Source organism: Hetaerina americana, unplaced genomic scaffold (assembly GCF_022747635.1).
Source record: "Hetaerina americana unplaced genomic scaffold, ioHetAmer1.1.p SCAF_4, whole genome shotgun sequence".
Classification (NCBI taxonomy): Eukaryota; Metazoa; Arthropoda; class Insecta; order Odonata; family Calopterygidae; genus Hetaerina; species Hetaerina americana.
In genome coordinates this window covers 10062375-10083027 of record NW_027286985.1, presented here as the reverse complement: position 1 = coordinate 10083027, position 20653 = coordinate 10062375, and the positions used below count along the sequence as shown (strand labels likewise).

At 38.3% G+C, this 20653-nt stretch overlaps 1 protein-coding gene across 1 annotated transcript in view; it reads left to right on the top strand.

Annotated features, from left to right (window-relative positions):
• The first annotated feature begins 2098 nt into the window (after positions 1–2098).
• LOC139692064 (uncharacterized) overlaps positions 2099–20653 on the top strand; it is a 102616-nt gene continuing 84061 nt past the window's right edge. The window contains exon 1 of the mRNA XM_071590093.1: positions 2099–2259. Within this exon, the coding sequence (XP_071446194.1) occupies positions 2152–2259 (108 nt within the window). The 5' untranslated portion in view covers positions 2099–2151. The remainder of the gene's footprint in view (positions 2260–20653) is intronic.

Sequence of the window (20653 nt, the reverse complement as noted above, 5' to 3'; positions counted from 1 at the left end):
CAAGTTTGTGTACGTTCTATGGATATAGGCCTCAGATATTACTCATAAGGAACACTGGTTAGTTGAATCAATTATCTCAAAGGGACTGACAGTTTTTTCATCTCTCAACCCATATTTTTATCACCCCACGTTAAAAGGCAACGCGATGCTTCGAATTTCTTAACGTCTCGACATGAAACTGCACTAACTTCAAACAAAGTAAGTAAATTATTGAAAATGATTACGGCAGATTCACTACATTATCCAGCTACTTGCCGTTTATATATCACATCAGCCAACTACTTGCCCTAAACACCAAGAGCAAGGTTGAAATCGGGTGATTTCACTAGGAGCCTTCCCCAAGCACGGTCAACTGAATGCCAAATCATTGAAGGAAATCATGGGCAGTTCAAATAAAGGCACTGAATCATAATCGCTGGTTGGTCAAATTTCACAAGCGCCTGGGGGAAAATAGATTAGGAGAGTTCGGCACCCTGTTTTCAAGCTGATACTTGAAATAAATGCTTGTGATTATCATGGAAATCTAAATCTAGATACAATGCTATGGCAACGCTACGTTCCTGCCGAGGCCAAGAACTAGATGTAGGGCGTTGGCATAATCGTATGATAATGTTGCATCGCAAATGGCTGTCTTCCCATCCTCATGGCTCGGAGGAGTGGTAGAAGATTGGGGAATGGGGAAGAAAGCTTGTCTTGCGTTGGGTTTGGATTTTCTGTCCAGACGCTGCCAACCTCAGTGGTTCGAGAAACTGTGATTCTACGGAAAGATGATTAGAATAATTGGTAGATACATTGGTACATGATTTGCCATGTTTGGGCAAAATTTATCGGTAACATTTGTCAGTGTTGCCTTCACTGCTGTTTTTAACAATTTTGTTGGTCGAAGAATTTACAAAAAGTAGTAGAGTGCAAAATTATTGCAATAGAATTTGTATAACTTGCCATACTATTAATATTAGAATAATGCCCAAAGTGCTTCTGCTAAAAAGTCAATTTGCCGTACGGCCCAACAAAGCGTCGCGCTTTAAGTTGACCTTGATGTTCAGTTTAGTGGTTTGCCGTTACTTTTTCAATTGTCAGTCTCACATTTTCAAAGTTTTCTACATTATCTTGGGTTCCCGGTCTAAGTATGCAATTCCTTGTCTTTTTCCCTCCACCCATCCCCTCTCTTTCCCTCGTCTCTATTCCCAATTTACTTTAATTATTATTATTTATGTGTTATTTGCTATTGCATCACTATTGCATCATTTACTATGATTATTTTTTATATTTTATTTATTTCTTTTCATTTATTGTGATATTTTTCTATGCATACATTAATTTTTCAATTTCTTAAAAATATGATACATAATTTTTTATTGTTCTCATGATGTGTATCGCCCTTTCAATGTTATTAGGGACCTGCTTATTAGTCATATCTCACTAGGTTTCACAGGTTTTTCACACGCCCCCCTTCCTGTCTGATTGTATTCCTGCTGTGGGTTTAATCTTTAAGCATATTAGGCCACACCCCCGAAGTTTTTCCCTCAAATGTATGCATAGCATATCTTTTCACTCTCTGCTCAATTTTTTTCAATTTGTTATTGTCATTTTATTTCAATTTTTTATTCCGTATTTTACATATAATATCTGTCCCAATTTCCACATTCTCTGATGTGATGATTGTTGACGAATTTATGTGTAAATAACTTAGGGATAAGGTGGAAGAAAAGACTTCTAGTCATAATATCGCCCAAATAAAGACATTTTATTATTTAAATAATTATTATAACCATTTCGCCTCCCAATCCCTCTCAGCTGCTCAGTTCTGCACCACGAACTCTTTCCATCCACTCTTCGAATCGCCGTGTTGACTCACCCTCCTCCATTGCCCACCACAGGATCTGCGGCGCCATGAGGAACCACCACCACAGGGTGTCCAAGGAGGCGGGGGGTGGTTTGGGCAAGGTGCAGGAGGACGAGGTGGGGAAGAAGGGCGTCGGGGCGGCGGGGGGCGGGGAGGAGGAGGAAGAGGAGGAGGAGGAGGAAGAAGAGGACGAGGAGGAGGCCTTCGGCTGGTACCGGGGCACGGGATCCTCGTCCTGCTGCTGCCGTGGGCCCTGCAGGGCCAACCCGGCCCTCAAGAGGGGCCGGAGGCTTCAGCTGCTGCAGATGCTGGCCCTGCCCTTCGTGCCCGTCGCGGCCCTCATCGTGCAGAACGCCCTCACCCTGCACAGCATCGTCATCTACCGCCGGGAGGTCTCGGACGTGGACAAACAGGTGAGACGACTGCTTCGCGCTCCCTCCTCGTGGGAAATTACTTTACGAAGGGTATTTTATGAATATATGAAACATTCGTATTTATAAAAGGGGTGGAGGTAGACCAGAGGTTGCGTGTCTGCCTATGGAGGCCGCTGAATGTCGCTGGATCGATTCCCTTAATCAGTGAAAATTTTTCAGCTTAGAAAACTATGATTTGTTAATGGTTTTTCGGAACGAGGCAATAACAAATTTACAGAATAATGGTATTTCGGAACGTGGCAACGAAAAAACTTCTACTAAACGACTCCTGCTAAACTGTTCCCACTAAAAGGCTACCCTGAACCCATGGTGGAAGGCAGCAGTTTTATCATTAGGCACTGGGGTAGATCGAGTGGGTCGGCCCGGCATCAGTTGCCACAGCTGCGGGCGAGAGAGAAGTTCGCGGTATTAGCAGCAGTACCGATTCTTTATTCATTTATTCTAAGTCCGAAAACAGCACTTTTTGACCTTTTACATCGGACTATCAAAAGTGATGGATACAATTACGAACACTCAAACTCTAGGTGGAGGAAAACCCACCCAAGCGGAAATTGAGGTTGTAGTCCAGGGGAGGGATATATATAGTCATCTTAAAAGATACCGAGAAATGTGAAGTTAATATAATTAAAACGACAAAATAAGAAAAAACTGATCCTTTTGATTTACTTGTACTATGATAATGATATACAGCCCTGGCTATTTTTGCAGAGTGGTAATTCCGATTAAAACCTTTTTAAGCTAGATGGTGTGTAATTATGAGCATAAAATATTTTTATTTTACAAGTAAAAATCTCGATTCAATTCATTCTTGAAATGAAATTGAAATTTGGCATCACAATAGGTAGCAGCTCAATATTATTTGGTCAAAAAATAGGCATATATAAGTAAATATTACTATTTGAATGTAGCTTTTAAAAGTACTTTCTTTTTTTTTTGAAATATTGAATATAATGTTTTGAAAAAAATAAGGTAATTATTACAAGGGTGCCATGAAACCAAAAGTAGTTAAACCCTGCAAAGATAAGGAAGATGCAATATTTTCGAATTCTAATAACAAAAGCGAAATAAGTACAGCTTGAGCACGATATTTTCCATTCTCTCCTGTTCATATCAGTGAAAGTTTCAATATATGGATCACAATAGAGATTCAGTGATTTCCAGAAACTCTTCTTATTTTAAATTGAGTCAAGAGATAAATAGAGTCCTGAGTATTCACATGTTAAATACAAACATAGTAACTGAATACGTAGTCTTTAGCGGGAATTATTCTTGAAAAAAAATTGCGTAAACAACGTCTTCAAGTTAAAAGACTTTTGTCCTAAAGATGCAGTACGTAGGGTCGGCGAAACGTCATTTTTTCGTTAATACATATAATGCGCATTTTCTCAAAAAGCTACATTCTGTCATTCTGAAATTTCGAATTAGTTTGGAGGACTTTCTACGATACTGAGGATACTGAACGAATAAAACGAATTAATATCTCTTGAGAAACTTTTTTTTTAGATTTCTGAGAATCAAACAGGGAATTTTAAATGAGAAAAAAGTTCCTTGTCGAGCCTTTCCAAGTACGCATTGCTCGAGATTGTAGTTAAAGGGAGCATTATTCCCAATAAAGCGTTGGGATGAATTCCGAGAACTCAATTCCTGGAGAACTTCATCTAATGGACAAAAATGCGAAGTATGTGTCTCACTTTCCAATCATGCGCTAGATTGAAGCGAAGGAAGAAATTACTTTTCCGAGCCCCTTATGGAATAAAATACCACCTGGAGATGAATTGACGAATGGCGTTCATCCGCGTTCTCGAAATACTAGTTCTTTATTGATTCCTTAATGGAGAGGTGCAGGCATTTGTCATATACATAGAGTTATTAATATTGCTCTATTATCATAGAATTTCTACACCCCTAAAAGCACAGAAAATTTCTCTCTCAAATATTTTTCATCAACTGATTAAGGCCGCAAGTAAAATTAAAATGGCATCTGTTCCTTGTTGACTTCAAATCACCTTATTGATCGCTCCTATAATATGAACGACCTATAAATCATTTTGGTTGCTATCGATTAAACGGTTTGGGTAACAATTGGAGTTTCGTCGATCTGCAGCAAATCGCTTACACCTGATACGCTTTGCATATACGTGATACACGTATAATCAGAAATTGTGATCTGCAGACTCCTAATGTCACTTAATCCATTACACTGGACGCCGCAACGTAATCAGCTTTTCTCTTGTTAACGTCATAGTTCCCTTTGTTTTTCAGTCTTCTTTCCTTTTACCTTTCCTTCCAATACTTATCCTTACCCCCCCATCTGTATTTCCTTCTAAAAGTCTATATCTATCAAAATCTACATGCTGCCTTGAAAGCCACCGCCAGAGAATGATGGTGGCAGTATCGTGCACAAAGTTTTCCTTAATTGTTTTTTACCAATAAATATATCAAATTTTTCAAATAAGGTAGCTAATATTAGATACAGATGCATACATATACACTTTGGTATGAAAACGTGAAGTAATTAGCTACAGATGCAATACAAGCATGCCAGTTACACCAATATCAACGAAATACGGAATGCATAAAATTATGACAGCATTGTAATGCAGAACTCTGTTGGTTTTGTTATCGGTTTAACTTGATTCAATTGATCTTATTTTCATGATCTCTTGCACAATATAACGACAGGGCTACGTAATAATTCATAATCGTGTAATAATTTATCATCGCTAAAGACACCTCCTTCCAATATACGCAATAGATTTAATCTTGAATTCGAACTTAACTTGATAAGTGATTACAAAACAAGTTCCTATTATAATCTAGATACGCTACTTAGTTTATCATAACAACGATTTACAAAATCTACACAATCTCTCCACTGCATGTGATCAAATTCGTCAATCACACCAACTTCATGAGGATACCATATACCTGCACCATCTAAATGAGCCCTAAGGAGCGAAACATAACGCTGCTCTTAATTTCTCGTCACATTTTCACGATATTCTTATAATAAACCTGCCGTAGAATGCTGCACCCTACTTACTATGCAAGAAATGTGTATATTTCACTTTTATTCACGTGAAATCCATAAAATCCATTGGAAAATTTTATAAAGACGTATTCGTTTTATAGTATTTATTCATTTTGGAAAACATGCAAGATATTCGCCTAAAAAGCTAGAGACAGGATTTAAAACCGCAGTCTTCAGAGAACGTAGTATTCAGTAAATTTTATACAAGTCCAGTATCCACTAACTTGTGTACCATCGGGTTTTCACAAATGTATTAAGTCACAAGGGTCTTAATTACTATTCTGCTAATTCTCTTCTATTCTCTTGCTATTTTACTCATCAGTTACTCCACTGCTGTCGAGTTCTTTGCATCCAGCCATATATGAGTTAGGAATATCATATTTCGGAGCGTGATTCAGAATATTGGACTTTCTTGTTCTATGCATTTTCCGACAATATTGAATGATTTTTAATATTTTAAATTCATATTTTAAATTGCGTAAACGGGGCGTACTTGTCATCCTGCTCGAACAGTTGAAAAATGAAATGCTACAAGAGTTTATATATTCTCACGTTTCTCATTGTTGACAAAACTTTCAATGCAATGAATATTTATTTGTCGGAGAACTCTGTCATAATCCATTGTGATAAAACATTTTAAAAGTAAAAAATAGGCACTGTTTTTGAATGAAGTTAACATTTTATCATCACCATTGAGGGCAAGCACACTTTCGGCAACCCGTAAAGTTCCTTGATGCACTGACCATATGTTATGAGTTTCAAGATACTGCGGGAGATTCCGCGTTAGCTAACTTTTAACTGAGTCTCCGTTAAATATGCATTAAAATCTGAAATTTTTGCATTTTAATGTGATGGGTCTTTCATAAAAACTTGCCCTTGGTGATGGTTCCAGATATAAATCCCATTGAGAAACGTTGGAACCACTCAGGCAAATCAGTTGTGCAAATTCCTTACTAGCTCGTCTTCCCGAGAAACCGCTGGCTACAAAGGGAGAGAAATTGACCCTCGTAGCTTGAAAGTGTGAATTTAACACGCATAGTATTGCCTTTTGCGAAGCCAGCTCTCATTCTCAACCAACAAACAAACAGCTCTAATATGAGACAGAGCGGGTCTAACACCGTGGTTTGATTTCTCTTCACGGCAGCAATAAGGAATTTTGCAATCAAAGCACATAAAGAGTTTTTCGGCTGAAGTTTTTATTCGTGGCATGCGAACTAATGTATAAAAAAAACTCATAGTATAATCATTGGTCGTTCAATCCTAAGATTGGATGACTGCAGCCCTCCATCCTACCCTGTCTGATGCTAATTGGCTTACTTCCTGGTTTTTTTTTTACAATGTACTTTCTTCTTTATTTGTCCCATGTATTTATCCCTTGGCCTTCCTCCTGGGACTTTTCCCTCTATTTTTCCTTCTATTATATTCTTCACGAATCCATGTGACTCAGGGTGTGGCCAATCCATTTGGTTCTTCTTTTCTCTATGGAGTCCCATAAGGTCCGTTCTTCTTCTATTCGTCTGTATTCTTCTTCATTTCTTATTTTATCCGTCCATTTGATCTTAAGCATCCTCCTCCAGCACCGGGTTTCGAAGGCTTCTAGTCTTCTCTGGTCTACTTTACCGATGGTCCATGCTGCTGATCATGCATTGTGCCACACCCCATACGAATATTTCCACGTATTGTTTCCTCTTCTGTAGTTCTATTTTCGTTGAATACAGCAGTTGTCTTTTCATTGTGAATGCTCTCTTAGCTTGAGCTATTCTTCGCTTGATGTCTATAGTACTTCTTCCGTCCCATGTGATGATACTTCCGAAATAGGTGAAGGGATCCACTTGCTCTAATTTCTATCCGTTCAGTGTGATCACTATGTTCCGCTTCTCTCTTCCACATACTAGGATTTTAGTCTTCGTCTTGTTTATGTTCATGTTGTATCTTTGAAGAACTCGATCCAATACGTTTAGTGGCCTCTTTTTTAGATCCTTCCGTTTTTCTGCTATAAACTCTTATAAAGTATTTTAAATCATAGAGATATGTATGAGGGCACCCAATAATATTGAAGAATAACTTTAACCTTTCAGAACTTTCTTTGTTACCAAAACCCTGTGGGCACAATTTGTGAAATACGGTGGGATATTAATAACATCAAACCGCTGCTATGTTCAAGACGTGACGATTAATTGCTTGGATAGTGGAATTGGTGTTGGCTCTGGGTGCGTGCGTATGAGTGGAGATACCCTTGGAGACGCCCATGGATTCCGTAGTCGACCGGAGAGGAGTGACCCAATTATTTCGTCCACAGTCATTCCGCCCCCGTGCAGTCCCGTCTCAGATCGATTCTTTTGCTCCTTTTCGCGCGGAGCTCCTCTTTTGTTCCGTAGTGAGGGGACGATCGCCCGAGGAGAGCTCCTTGAGGCGTGCGCGAAAAGATAAGGGGGCGTGGGGCCTGTTGTTCGGGGGAGATTGGTCGGTCGCTCATCCCCTTCCCCCATCCTCACTCACCATCAGCCCTCCACACCCTCCTCTTGCTTCCACCCTCTCTGACCATCTCCCGTAACCAGACACCGCGGATCCATCCCAACCACTTAACTGCACCCCATTCTCCCTCCGACCTCCTCTCCCCATTCCTCTTCTCACGATACCCTGAACGTTCACTTTCTCAAATACGTACTTTATCTACGACTCGCATTAAAACATACCTGGCGACGTTTCTGTTTTACCGCAGTATTTGGCGAATGGAAGCGAGACAAAAATTGCTAAATTTCTTTTAGGAAGAGTTATAATCCTTGGCATGCAAAAGGAGAGCTATAAGAATGTTTACCGCTAACCTGTCAAAACATTCAATCACAGATTCAGGTGTGATGTGGTGGACCGTTCCATAGGAACAGGTACGAAGGCTATTACAATTTTCCACTTAATAAAGATTTATTTATGCACTTACACTTGAAAATAATGTAGTGCATCGAAATTATTCGGGAATAAATCTTTATAAAGTAGAAAATTGTTATAGTCTTCGTATTTGTTATTTCCAAATAATTCTAAGCTCACCTCGTTCCTGTCTGCTTAAATATAACAATTATATTTTATTGATAATTGTGTGGCGATCACCTGACATATTTCATTGAATATTTGTCTCCAGGGAGTGTATAATTGCGTTCCAATATAAGGATTTTTTTCCTTCACATTGTCGATGATTTCATGCCATTTTGTAGATGAATGTATATGTCACAAAGGGTGTATTCAATGCAGGTTAGTTCTGATCAACTTAACACAGGCTTATGCTTTACCTTAGGATATGTATTTTTAGTTTTTATGGGTCTTTCATGGAACGTAAATGCACATAAAAGTAGAGTAGAACATTTCTTGTCATCTATTCTCGGTGTTACGTTATTTCCGCAATGACATCCCAAAAGAATTCACATTTATCAACGATTGGGGAAAAAATATTTTTTTTGTGAAAATAAGATTATTCCCGCTCAAAATCTATCGATAACCTCTGAATGAATGTTACAAACTAACTTAACACACTCTGAAACGGTCAAATGCAAGATATAGCCCTTAAAAAACAATCTGAAATTCCATCGCTAAGGATATTGAGAGCGAGGTTCACAATAGGCCTTATTTGATGAAGGAAACAATTTTTATTGTCCCTTAAATAACGTGAATTTTGGGTTTGGTTAAATGACTGTTCCATGAATAATAAAAGAAGTAACCTGCTTTAAAAAGCATCCGTTATCATTTCTACGTTATGTTGCGATTGAGAGACCTTCTTTCTTTCACCCTTCATCGTCCGTCGACTCGTTTTAGCGATCTTTATGTCTAATATATTACTTATATTTAATTTCAAATCTTAGTAATTCATATTTGATATAGTTGTAAAAGAAATCTTCGGTAGAATTATGGTTATTTCTTCCATTGCCTGAAAGAATTCCTCTACTAAGGACCAAAGGCTCTCCAAAGGGTGTAATAAAGGTTAGCGTGTGTCTCATTCACTCCGTCGGCTTATCCGAAAAGATGCTGAAAGCATTGGGGAAGAAATGAAACTGCTGCTACTACATTGGAAAAAGGTGGAGCTTTCAGAGACTTCTTAAAAGAGATTTGCGATTGCTATTTTCGGCCGGAATCCATCAGGTTCCGTGAGAGTTTCCTCCTCCCGCAGAGAGAGAGAGAGAGAGAGAGGTGGCTACTAGGCGAGTCCATCCCCGTGGACTATATTGACCCTCAAAAGTTCTCTCCGCTTTGATCGATCGCCAACACAGATTCTTTTTGCACCTCGTCCTCTTCTCAGTCCATCTCTGTTTGTTTCTGCTTTTATTCCATCTGTTCGATTCGGCAAAGTTCGACGGTTAAATTTTTAAGAGATTGGATCTCAAATTCAGTTAATTTTGACGTTCCAAAATTGATAAAAATCATAAAAAATAGTACAAATATGAAATATAGACCGAATAATCTCCGAACTCATGGTATTTGGATCTTATGGCTGGCGGCGCTTCGGAGAATTAGGAGTGAGTCTCAAGCCGGCTTGTGTCGGAATCTTTAGCATCAGAGATATTAGAAATTTGATGTAGAAGGATTTAGGAGGCGTGTCAAATATTTTCGCCCTTTTGTTCCTAAGTTTTTCAAACAACATGCGGGTAATAATATTGCGCTAAGCACAATATCAGTGTCTAGGTGATGAATCTTGTTGATATTCCTTATTTTCTATTTAAAAAAAAAATCTCTCACAAATCAATCGAACGACTCAATGAGGATAAACCTTATTTACACCGTGTTTTTTTGGAAATTAAAAGCTGGATGTGTTTAACTTACTAATTTGCGACGCGTCCCAAGAAGCTGGAAAATGCGATGCAGAAGTTCTCTCCTGTTAATCACTAGACGGATAAGGGAGGGCATATCCGTGCCCTAGTTCCAGTTGTTGCCACGGGATTAGGGCCCATTGTTGTGTAGGACTATCCCATGGCAGCCAGAACTAGTGTGAAGAGGTACACACTCTGTTTCTGAGAAATGCTCTCTCTGTTTGCGACTCCATTGTCTTCATTTAAATAAAATAAAATATAAACTCACCGTTTTTTCATTCGCGGTTTGAAACAAAGATAATGATTTGATGACGATGGACGGCTTCACACAGTTCACCAATTAGCAGAAGTTCCTTCGTCGCTGAGTCAAAAAAAAATACTACTACGCGCTTTATTTTTTAACAAAATGAGAAAATAACACATGAAACCGAAAATGGAGGGGTATGTAAATAAGTTTAGTTCATTTACAGCATTTAAACAACTTGTTATTTGTTTGCAATAAAATTAATCAAAAAAAACAGCGTTTTTATCTGGTTTCTTGCTTAATGAAATGCTCTCTAACTTAATTATTCAAGGATCTCATTAGGTAAACAAAATATGTAACTATTTAACGTTTTATGTCAGTAAAATATTAAGATTTGATTGCGAAAATGTATACTACGTAAAACACACACGCATACCTCATGGGTCATGAAAAACCACATTAATGAACCCACATCGTTCGTTTTCGTTGGTGAGAGTGCATTTCACTTTACACTAAGCCCCACGGCCATTCAACTTTCACACATTAATATTATAGGGGGAGTCTCTTTGGTTCCCTATAAAGATTTGGTCGCCGAGACATTGCGTATCATGAGCTATGCACGTATCATTTGACTATAAAAGATATTAGAGGTGATGCGGGAATTCTTCTAATAGGAGTAATATGTATCATTTTAATGCATATATATATATATATATGTAAATATATATATATATATGTAAATATATATATGTAAATATATATATGTATGTATGTTAATCGTGGTAGTCCAGGGGATAGAGCGTTGGACTGCTGACCGGAGGGGCCCGGGTTCGATTCCCGAACAAGGGACTCTGGGCCCCTGCAGCTTCACCCAACCTTAGTGATTTTTCTGGTACCAGATCTTCCTGGGAAACCATAATCGGCACAGGGAAAGGAACTGGCCCCCCTACCCTGTTGTGTGAATTTCACACGCCGTATAGGGCTGGGTGAACTCTACCATCACCTACTAAACCGACCTTCGGGTTGATTACTGTGTTTATGGTTATGTTATTTCTAAAAGTTATTTAATGTTTATGGTTTATGGTAAATATGTAATTTCTATGGCATTAGCACTGGTAAACAAAGACACAGAAACACACAAAAAAGAAAAGACCCTCGTTTTCGAATTTTCGGCGGTCAAGCTACCTTTCTCAAGGAAGAGAAGGAAGGAACTGAGGAGGAGGTTATAGCATAAGGTCCAGGAGTCGCTAGATGAAAGGGGAAGAGTTGGGAGGGGAATTTTCAGAAGTGTGTGAATAATATGGGAAGTTTTGGGAGCGGAGTAGAGATGAAAATATGTGAATATTGGAGTAATTATTGTGTAATATTAATACCTGGTTCTTTCCAGAAATGAAGGAGTTACAAAAACTTTTTATTTGTTTACCTGGCTCCTTGATTCCTTCTAAAATTCGAAAACTTGTTTCTTTTCTATTTTTTGTGTTTTTTTTATTTCTGTTTGCTAGTGCCAACACCATATACATTATTATTTACATCCGTGAGACTCTCACATTAGTTATATATATATATATATATATATATATATATATATATATATATATACACACATAAAAGCCATAAGCACAGTAATCAACCCAAAGGTCGGTTTGGTATAGGTGATGGTAGAGTTCACCCAGTGCTAAGCACGACGGTATATGAATCTCCCACTTCAGAGTGGGGGTGCCAGTTCCTTTCCCTGTACCGGTGTGGAAGGAAGATCTGGTACCTGAAAAATCAGACGCCTTGGGTGGAGCTGAGGGTGCCCAGAGAAACTTGCACGGGAATCGAACCCAGGCCCTTCGGTCCAACGCTCTACCCCTGGACTGCCGTGGCTCACATATATATAAATATATAAGTTAAAAAATATATACATTTAAATTATATATAACATATTATTTTGAGTAGACTGTCCGTTTTTAGATATAATATATTTTCATCTCTATACACTTTTTCCAGCGTTTCTTAACATTTTTTAAGCCGTCCAAAACTGTTCATAGGAAAGAAGGAAGGGGCATACGGAAAAATTGAAAATCAGGTTTGACCTTTAGCAAAATTCTTCATCCCTTCCACTTTAGTAAAGGTTTTCCCGCGTATATCTGGTTTATTAGATTGATTCTCATTCTGTCGTGGTTATGCCCATTCGATTCCCCACATTCTGAGAACTCGGAATAAATCACCCCTCAGGAGGAGGATGCCCGGATGGCTTTCTCCAAACGACGGACGGACGCGGGCTCTCTGAATAATTGCTCTGCCGCCGCCCATATCGGCCATTTGCCTGCGACCCGAACAATACTCTTGGCCCGCGCACATGCGCATAAACTCGGGGATTCGGATTAGGTGGATCATGAATGTAGCCCATCTAAATCATTACTTGCAACCTGCCGCTTTGAATCATGGCTTCACATACTACGACAGTGGCAATTTATTTTGGAAACCAGTGCCATGAAACGCTTAATAAACTATTTAGATAAGCGAAATAAAATATGGATATGCATACTTTACGTTACTGCGTTTACTGTAGTGCAGTTTATCCTATTTACTTGCTGTGAATTAAAAGTGATGTCTTAATTCGTAATTAGTCCTCAGTTGTCTTTAGGTATCTTTATACTTGATATTTTTATTTTATAGCTACTTCACATTTGTTCATGTTTCCTTTGACAAATATAATTTCCTTACATCATGCGTCTCATCTCTTGGGTCGCCTCAAATTGTTTCCTTCTCGTGTCTCTAGAGAACTGTTGTCATCCAGCCATCGTTTTGAAAATGTATCTGATATGATTATCCCATCTGATGATCAGTTTTAATTGGATATGTTTTATCACATGCTTTCTGTAGAAACTCTTTGTTTATCATGCCTTATGCTAAATCTATATTCATAACTGTCCCGTGCCTCCACATTCAAGCTGTTCTTATTATTCCATTAACTTTTTAAAAAATAGATAATAATTCGAAATTGTAATTTTAGCTCGTTCATTCGTACTTTTACACGTCCATTTGCAAGTTAGTCATATCTGAGGAAACAGCTTTCGATTTTGAGAAATCTCTTGATGATAAGATAAAGTTATCATGCTGTTTTTTCTGGCACCTCTTTTCTCTTAGGAATGGATGTTCTGATATTCTAGTTTCAGACCAGGCATTTGTTACTTAAATTTGGTCATTTTTACTTTGTTGAGGTTAAAGGCTCTTCATTGAACTTTCTTGTGCATTCTTAAAAGCGTCTGAGACCGCATTTCCTTCGAAATAACAAGATCTGTTTGAATGAAAGTCAGGAAGTGTCTTATTCGTAATATCTCAATAGTATTCTCAATTAATATAATCTGTTCTTTGTAAAACAATACGCTTAATTATAGTAGGTATACTAATCGTTCTACACAAGAATCAGGTTACAACAATGCAAACGAAAAGTGGAAGAAAAATATAAGCCAAAATAAACAAAGGAGTAAGACAAGGATGCAACCCTCGCCAGCAATATTTTAACGCATACCTGGAAGTGGTAATAAAAGGAGCAGAAAAATTTGGAATCAAAGGAGTCAAGGTAAATGGAAAAGAACCAAAGTGCTCCGGTTTGCAGATGACATCGCAGTAGTGGTGGGAACGCGAGAGGACCTGCAAGCAACTCCAAGTGCTAGGGACCAAGTACTGAGGGAATATAATATGAGCATCAACAAGAAGAAAACTAAAATCCTTGTGTTAGGAAGAGAGAAGCTGAATGTAGATATCACGATTCGAGGGGTGAAACTAGAGCAAGTGAAGAATCCTTCATCTGCCTGGGTAGCGGCATAACTTGGGATGGAAGGAGTTCGACCGACATCAAGCGAAGAATAGCCCACGCTAAGAACGAATTCATGAATAAGAGGCAATTACTATTCTCAAAGAACCTAAGGCTGGAAACAAGGAAGCAATCCGTCAAGACTTTCGTGTGGTGCATTGCTATCTATGATTCCGAGACTTGGAATATTGGAAAAGTGGACCAGCGAAGAATAGAAGCCTTTGAAACATGGTGCTGGAGAAGAATGATGAAGATTAAATGGACCGACAAAGTAACGAACGAGGAAGTACGATATATAGAAGAGCAGAAGGGGATAGGACCATATGGAGAACTTTATGGCAGAGAAGAAATAGATGGATTGGACACACATTGAAGCACAATGGATTTATTAGGAATATAATAGAAGGAAAAATAGAAGGGAAGATTCCACGAGGAATACCGAGAGACATGTCCATAGGACAAATTAAGAAGGATGTAAAACAGAGAGGGTATCAAGGATTGAGGGAATTGGCATTAAATAGAGTAGAATGGAGGGCTGCAGTAAACCTATAGTTAGGTTGCTTTTCCATTTGAATTAAAAATACGTGATATTAAATGAATATTTTCCAGTGAAATTTTTATCTATTTTTGATACAATGAGTAAAAATCACTAATCAATTGAATGTTTTATTTGTTGCATAAGAATACTTATTATATATACCCCTGATACTACATGCGGACTTATGTAAATGATAAAAGAATTGCAAACGCTGTCGTCTGCGTTGGGATAGATTAAAGTTGAGGATATTGTTTGGAAATATATTTCTTGTAAATAATTGGAAGATAATTAATGATATAAATGATTTCTAATCAAAGCAAATCTTTGCTTTTTGCTGCTGCACTGAATGAATTGTAAAGTGGTAACTTGGCGCCTGTTAAAATAATCGTTTCATTTAAGTGTAACATAGCTTACCCTTCAGAGACATTTCCACGGCGCAGGTAGAGGTAATAAAACGGGCTATCGACCGATCAAACTCCAACTCGTTGCAGTTAGATATCTCTCTCAAAATATTTCCCATTTATACTCCTTCAAAGGATCTTTATGATGTCCCTCTCCTCCTCGCCACTCTTTCTTGAGAAAGAAATTCGGCGCTGGCTGTAAATTTGGCCAAAACTTTGTTACATCTGGGATGGATCTAAGGTAAAAGCCATCTCTCTCTGCTCCTTGGAAGATATTTTTCGTTTTAATGGAATACAAACTGAATGTACATATTGCTTGTATCCGCGAGAGTACTTTTGAATTCATGTATTTACTGTCTTAGACGTAACATTATCCTCTCCAGGGTGTGTAGTAGTATCAGAATCAATAAGATCTTTTTTCAAATCACACATAATTCACAACTTAATTCGTAGAAAAGGATTTTTTTTAAATTTAGACTAATATTTAGGTAACCTTTGGACGGACACAGACAAACCAGCCCTACACTGCGAAGCCCCACTCAACAAGGCTCAACCAATATTTATACGATACATTCTACCTCATTGCATTCCGTTCGACATGCTCATTCTTTTCCTCCCTCTACCTCATTGCATAACGTACTCTCTTCCATTAATCTTCAACATCCCTCCACCAATTAAAACGCTCTACATTCACTTTTTTTGCATCCGTTGGATTTATCTTAATAATCATGTCTCCTCCCCTAAAATACCTAGTACGTATTCTTTAGTATTCTTCACCGTCCATTTCAATTCCTCCACACTACCGTATCTAAAATCTCCAATCTAGGATTGTTATTTTGTCCCAGCAACGAACTTTCCGTACAGTAAAAAATTATACTCCTTACCAAAATTTTTCCCCGACATCCTTGCTCAATTTCCCTGCCATTAACTCCCTCCTCCTTGTAAATGCTTCTTCACCTAATGATTTTTTTCTCCTTGTGTTCTTTTCTTTACTCTTCTTATGGCCTTGCTCTGAGAACACTCCCTCGTTGAATAACCCTCTTCAAGATTTTTATACTACCGAGACACGGAGACTTTCCTTAGTTCGCTTCAGATACTAAAACTCTCTGCACCTGCTCTCAAAATGGAGGATTCTCCATCAAGGAGCCCAAATAACGCGAAATAGCACCGATTCTTATTATTTTTTGTTTGAAATATTGCGAATCACTAATTCCAGTACTTTACCTCTTCACCGCCTTTCACTCCTTCCGAGGGACGGGGAGAAAATATGCCCCATTTTCCCTCCGCCATAACCTCTGCCTACTTCTGCGTAGCTGGCAGGAGGGGGGGGGGGAGTGGTGGCGAATGAAAGAGCCCTCCTCAATGGAATTGGGACGTAGATGGGTCCACGCCTACTCGTACAGCCTGAAAGCCTCACGCCGGAGAGTGACACGAAATGCAGGCGCCAATAGTAAAGGATGGGAAATGGAAAGGATTTTAAGTGATTGGACCCGGGGATATAATTGGGGAGGTTTTGGGTTTTGGGGATGCTGAGAGATGACGACTTAATAGAGATGGAGGAGCCGAATGAAGAGCTGGGCGACGGTGATTGCACCCCCCCCCTCCTTCGTTGGCGCGGGGGCACAAATAGGAGTGTTTTTGGGAGTAAGATTAACGAGGGAGAAATACAAGTTTTGTGTACCAAATAGCCTTTTTTTCGTAGACATGGTTCGAAAATAGCATACACTCCTCCGGAGTAAAATCAAAAGCGGATGAAAAAGATGTATTGAAAAAGGAAGAGCTATGTCATATAAATTATTTAAATTCAATCACAACATGTCATTTGGCAATAGATATAGATTAAGGAGTACCTCATCATTTGACATAGCCTCCAGGGAGTTGAGAAAGTTTCAATTACAAATATTTTGCGATGATATGCTGAAGAAAGGTTAAGGGGATTATAGAGTAAAGAAAGGAGGCGAGAAAGCGAAGCAAGAAACTTTCACTAAGTCTAGAATAAGGACTAATGGGAATCGGTAAATACTTAAAGTGAAGAAATGAGATGATTGAAAAACTGTTGCGAAGGGTGTATGGTATATAAAATCTCGCATCCCGCCGTTAATGTTTCGAAACTATCTTCCCTCGATTCCTACCATTATTTGCCCAACCCTCACCTTCCTACGTCTCGCAAAATTAATGTCACTCATGCTTGGAGCACCACGAAAGCTTCATCGGATTAACCCCTCGATTCTGATAGATACCCAAATCCGGTACACAAATGGGGAGGGCGAAGAGAGATGTACAGCATCATTTGGCTTGACCGGAATATGATTTTTTCCGATGAAATTGGAATCCTCTTTTCCGACCTAAGTCCAACTTGTTACACGACCCATATTTAGGCACATTCAGTGATAGAATGTGCATATGGAGAATATCCTTTCTGACTTTGCGGAATGACCCTTTCGCCCGAGCGGAGTTGGACTCGGAATTGCCTGCTTAAGAAAGTTTGAGACATAAAAGGGAATTGAGCGAAGCGGATATAATTCTGGTGAAAGAGATGGAAGCGCCGTCAACGGCAGCGAGGCATCATGAGGAACGGAAATGTAAACGAAATTCGCTGTTGCGTGTAGTCATGGCGAATCGAGTTACTATGGAGTCAAAGCCCTTTGCTAATCGATATTTTCCTTTTCTCCCTCCCTCCTTCTTGTTTTTACTTTGCACAGGGACTGCGAGTGTGTTTTTCTGATATTTTACAGTATTATATGAATTAAGGAAATCAAAAAAGTAACTTTTTGCTAGACAAACACATTAATGCGCATTTACTGTACGTATATTAATTTATTAATGCATTTCCAAAACTTTTGGTATAAAAATGGTCATAGCAAGCATATTTGCATAGTTTTAGGTGGCCCACTTCACATGTAATTATGAAATTGAATGTACATATATATGTGGTATTCACGGCCTGTTTACCGACCCCGATGGCGGTGGGGTAACGTCCACGCGCGCCAACCTAAAGGTTGCAGGTTCGTCTATTCCCGCCTTAGTGGGTTTTTCCCCATCGAGGGCTTGGGTATTTGTATTTGTTTACATTGTTATATCATTGTTAAAAGTCCGCTGTAAAAGACCAAAGTGCTGTTTTCGGATAAATGCTAAATAAATAAATTTTTCAAAATCCATTTGAAAAGGAGAAGTAGTTTTAGGGGAGGTGACCGACAGCTTAGGTGATTTGCGCGATTAGGGATGGATGAGAAAGGATGATGGGTTGATGAGAAACCCAGCGTCGGCATTAACCTACTCTTAACGAAAGGCGCCAAGGGGTCCGCAGCTGACGGACGGCGTACTCACTCGAGGTGCTCTCCACAAAGCACCTCAAGTAGGGATCGGGATACCACTGAAAGATATTCAACACCGTCGGGATTTGAACCCGGGCCCTCTCGGTGGAAAGCCTATATGTTAGCCACCGCACCATCCTGATCCCCTCCATTTCAAAAATAATGATAATTTCAAAAATTGAAATTTTCAAAATGTCCATTGAACCAATGTTTTCCATCCTTGCCTAGATGTCTAGGGGGGGTGAACTTGTAAAACTGCCGAGGTATATTTTAAAATAAAATTTAGGGAAAAACATTTCAATGCCATTTTTTTAATTTTTTTATTTTTTTCACCTATTTGTTAAAATTTTTCTTTTAAAAATTTTATTTAGTTGCCAACATTTTCATTGGCGTTAAAAAATAGAAATAAATTATAGGATGAGAAATTGACAAAATTGATTTGTTGCATTTAATTTTTCTACTTTGATGCCTACTGTTGAATATAACTTCTTTATTTACATTTTTATATGTACAATCGGTAAAAACCAACATGAAGTTAGGCAGTTCAACTTAAATAGGAGCCTGAATTTAGCTAAGCAAAGATTCATAAATTCCAAAATATCCCACTAGTTTTGAAATCGATGGATAAATGAGCAGGAAATTGAAAGCTTAAATGGTACAACAAGCAATACTAAAAAATAAAGACAATTATTAAAACTAGATAATGGAACATTGGGTACCAACCAAGGTATTGCTGACAGATCTTTTTATTAATTGTAAAACATACATTTCATGTGTAATTTCTTCTGTCACAAATTGCATAATTAAAGTTCATAATAATAAGGGATACTCAGATAAAATATTGATTTGCCGCATATTTATACTTAAGGCCAACAAATGTAAGAAGTAATAACTGAGCTAAATAAGCACAGCATGAATGTAAATTAAATATAAAAATGGATTTAAAAAAACATGATTGATTCACGTATACCTTTGTATTTCATTTTAACAAGCATTTTTGTTTTTGCTAAAGAGATGACTGCTATCATCATATATAATATCACTGGGTAATAAATGTTATGCCGCTGGCAATAAATACGTATATGAATGATATTTTATTTTGTTTTAGATTTGATCTAGTCACTCGAGTACAATTTGTATCACGGGTATTATACCTATTGTAAAATTTGTGCAGTGTATGTCGATCAACGGGGCACAATAGTCGATCAACTATCAATTCATCGTATTAAAGGAATGCTGGTGACCCATTTAATAAATATACCCTCGTGGAAATTAATTTCGATTCATAAATATCAAAAAAAGGTGTGCTTATAATGGGAATTTGAATGCAATACTCCCATAATTGTCGTCTGTAAAATAACAGCAGTTTGGAATGAATTTTACGTACTCGGAATATATTTTTAGTACCTTGACAGTAAATTAGCCAATATATTAATTTACAGACTTTATGAATACAAATCACATTTATTTGCGTACAGATATAGAATTCCATATGGCCAAATTTTAAATAACCAGGATGACTGTCCTCTTAAAACCGCATCGGTGTGCTTTTTTAATGTTTTTACATTGTTCTGTGTGTACATAGTAGTAATTGACCGTATTCACTCTTTCAATACTCGGGCACACACAGAATAACGTTGAGGGTACAATTTTTGATATAAGAGGTAAAGTCAATAAATAAATCGTAAACGTCAGTAAGACAAACGCAGGAGCTATTACAGGCATTTCATTGAAAACGCTCATTACATGCACCGTATAGTTCCAAGTTAGCCTCCAGTGATTTTCATTTGTCTGGGTTCCTGGAAATTCACTACTACGGCTGGAGTTTTGGAAATGATTATACCGTAGGGGTTACCCGTTGTCTGCGACAGCTAACCAAAGACTAAGTTACCGCTAGCTATCAAAGACTTGTAAAGTGATAGAATAAGTGTCTAAATTTACGGGGTGAATATTCAGAAAAATGAATTGAGCTACAGGAAGTTACTTTGAGTACTGTTGCCTCTGTCCAGTTTTGCGAGTTATTTATTGGCTAACCTCCGCATTTTGGTTCTCAGATATTCGCGGCTTCAGAAATAGGAAATAGGATGAAGCCCTACTTTTGAGATCCCGTTCGTATTGCGTTGCCTATTAATGACAGCAGTTTTTCCAGCAATTCTGCTGACATCTTAAGATCAGAATATCAACTGACCTGAATACGCCAGCCAACAGGAAAAAACCGACGCTACCAATGGACTACGCAATATGGCT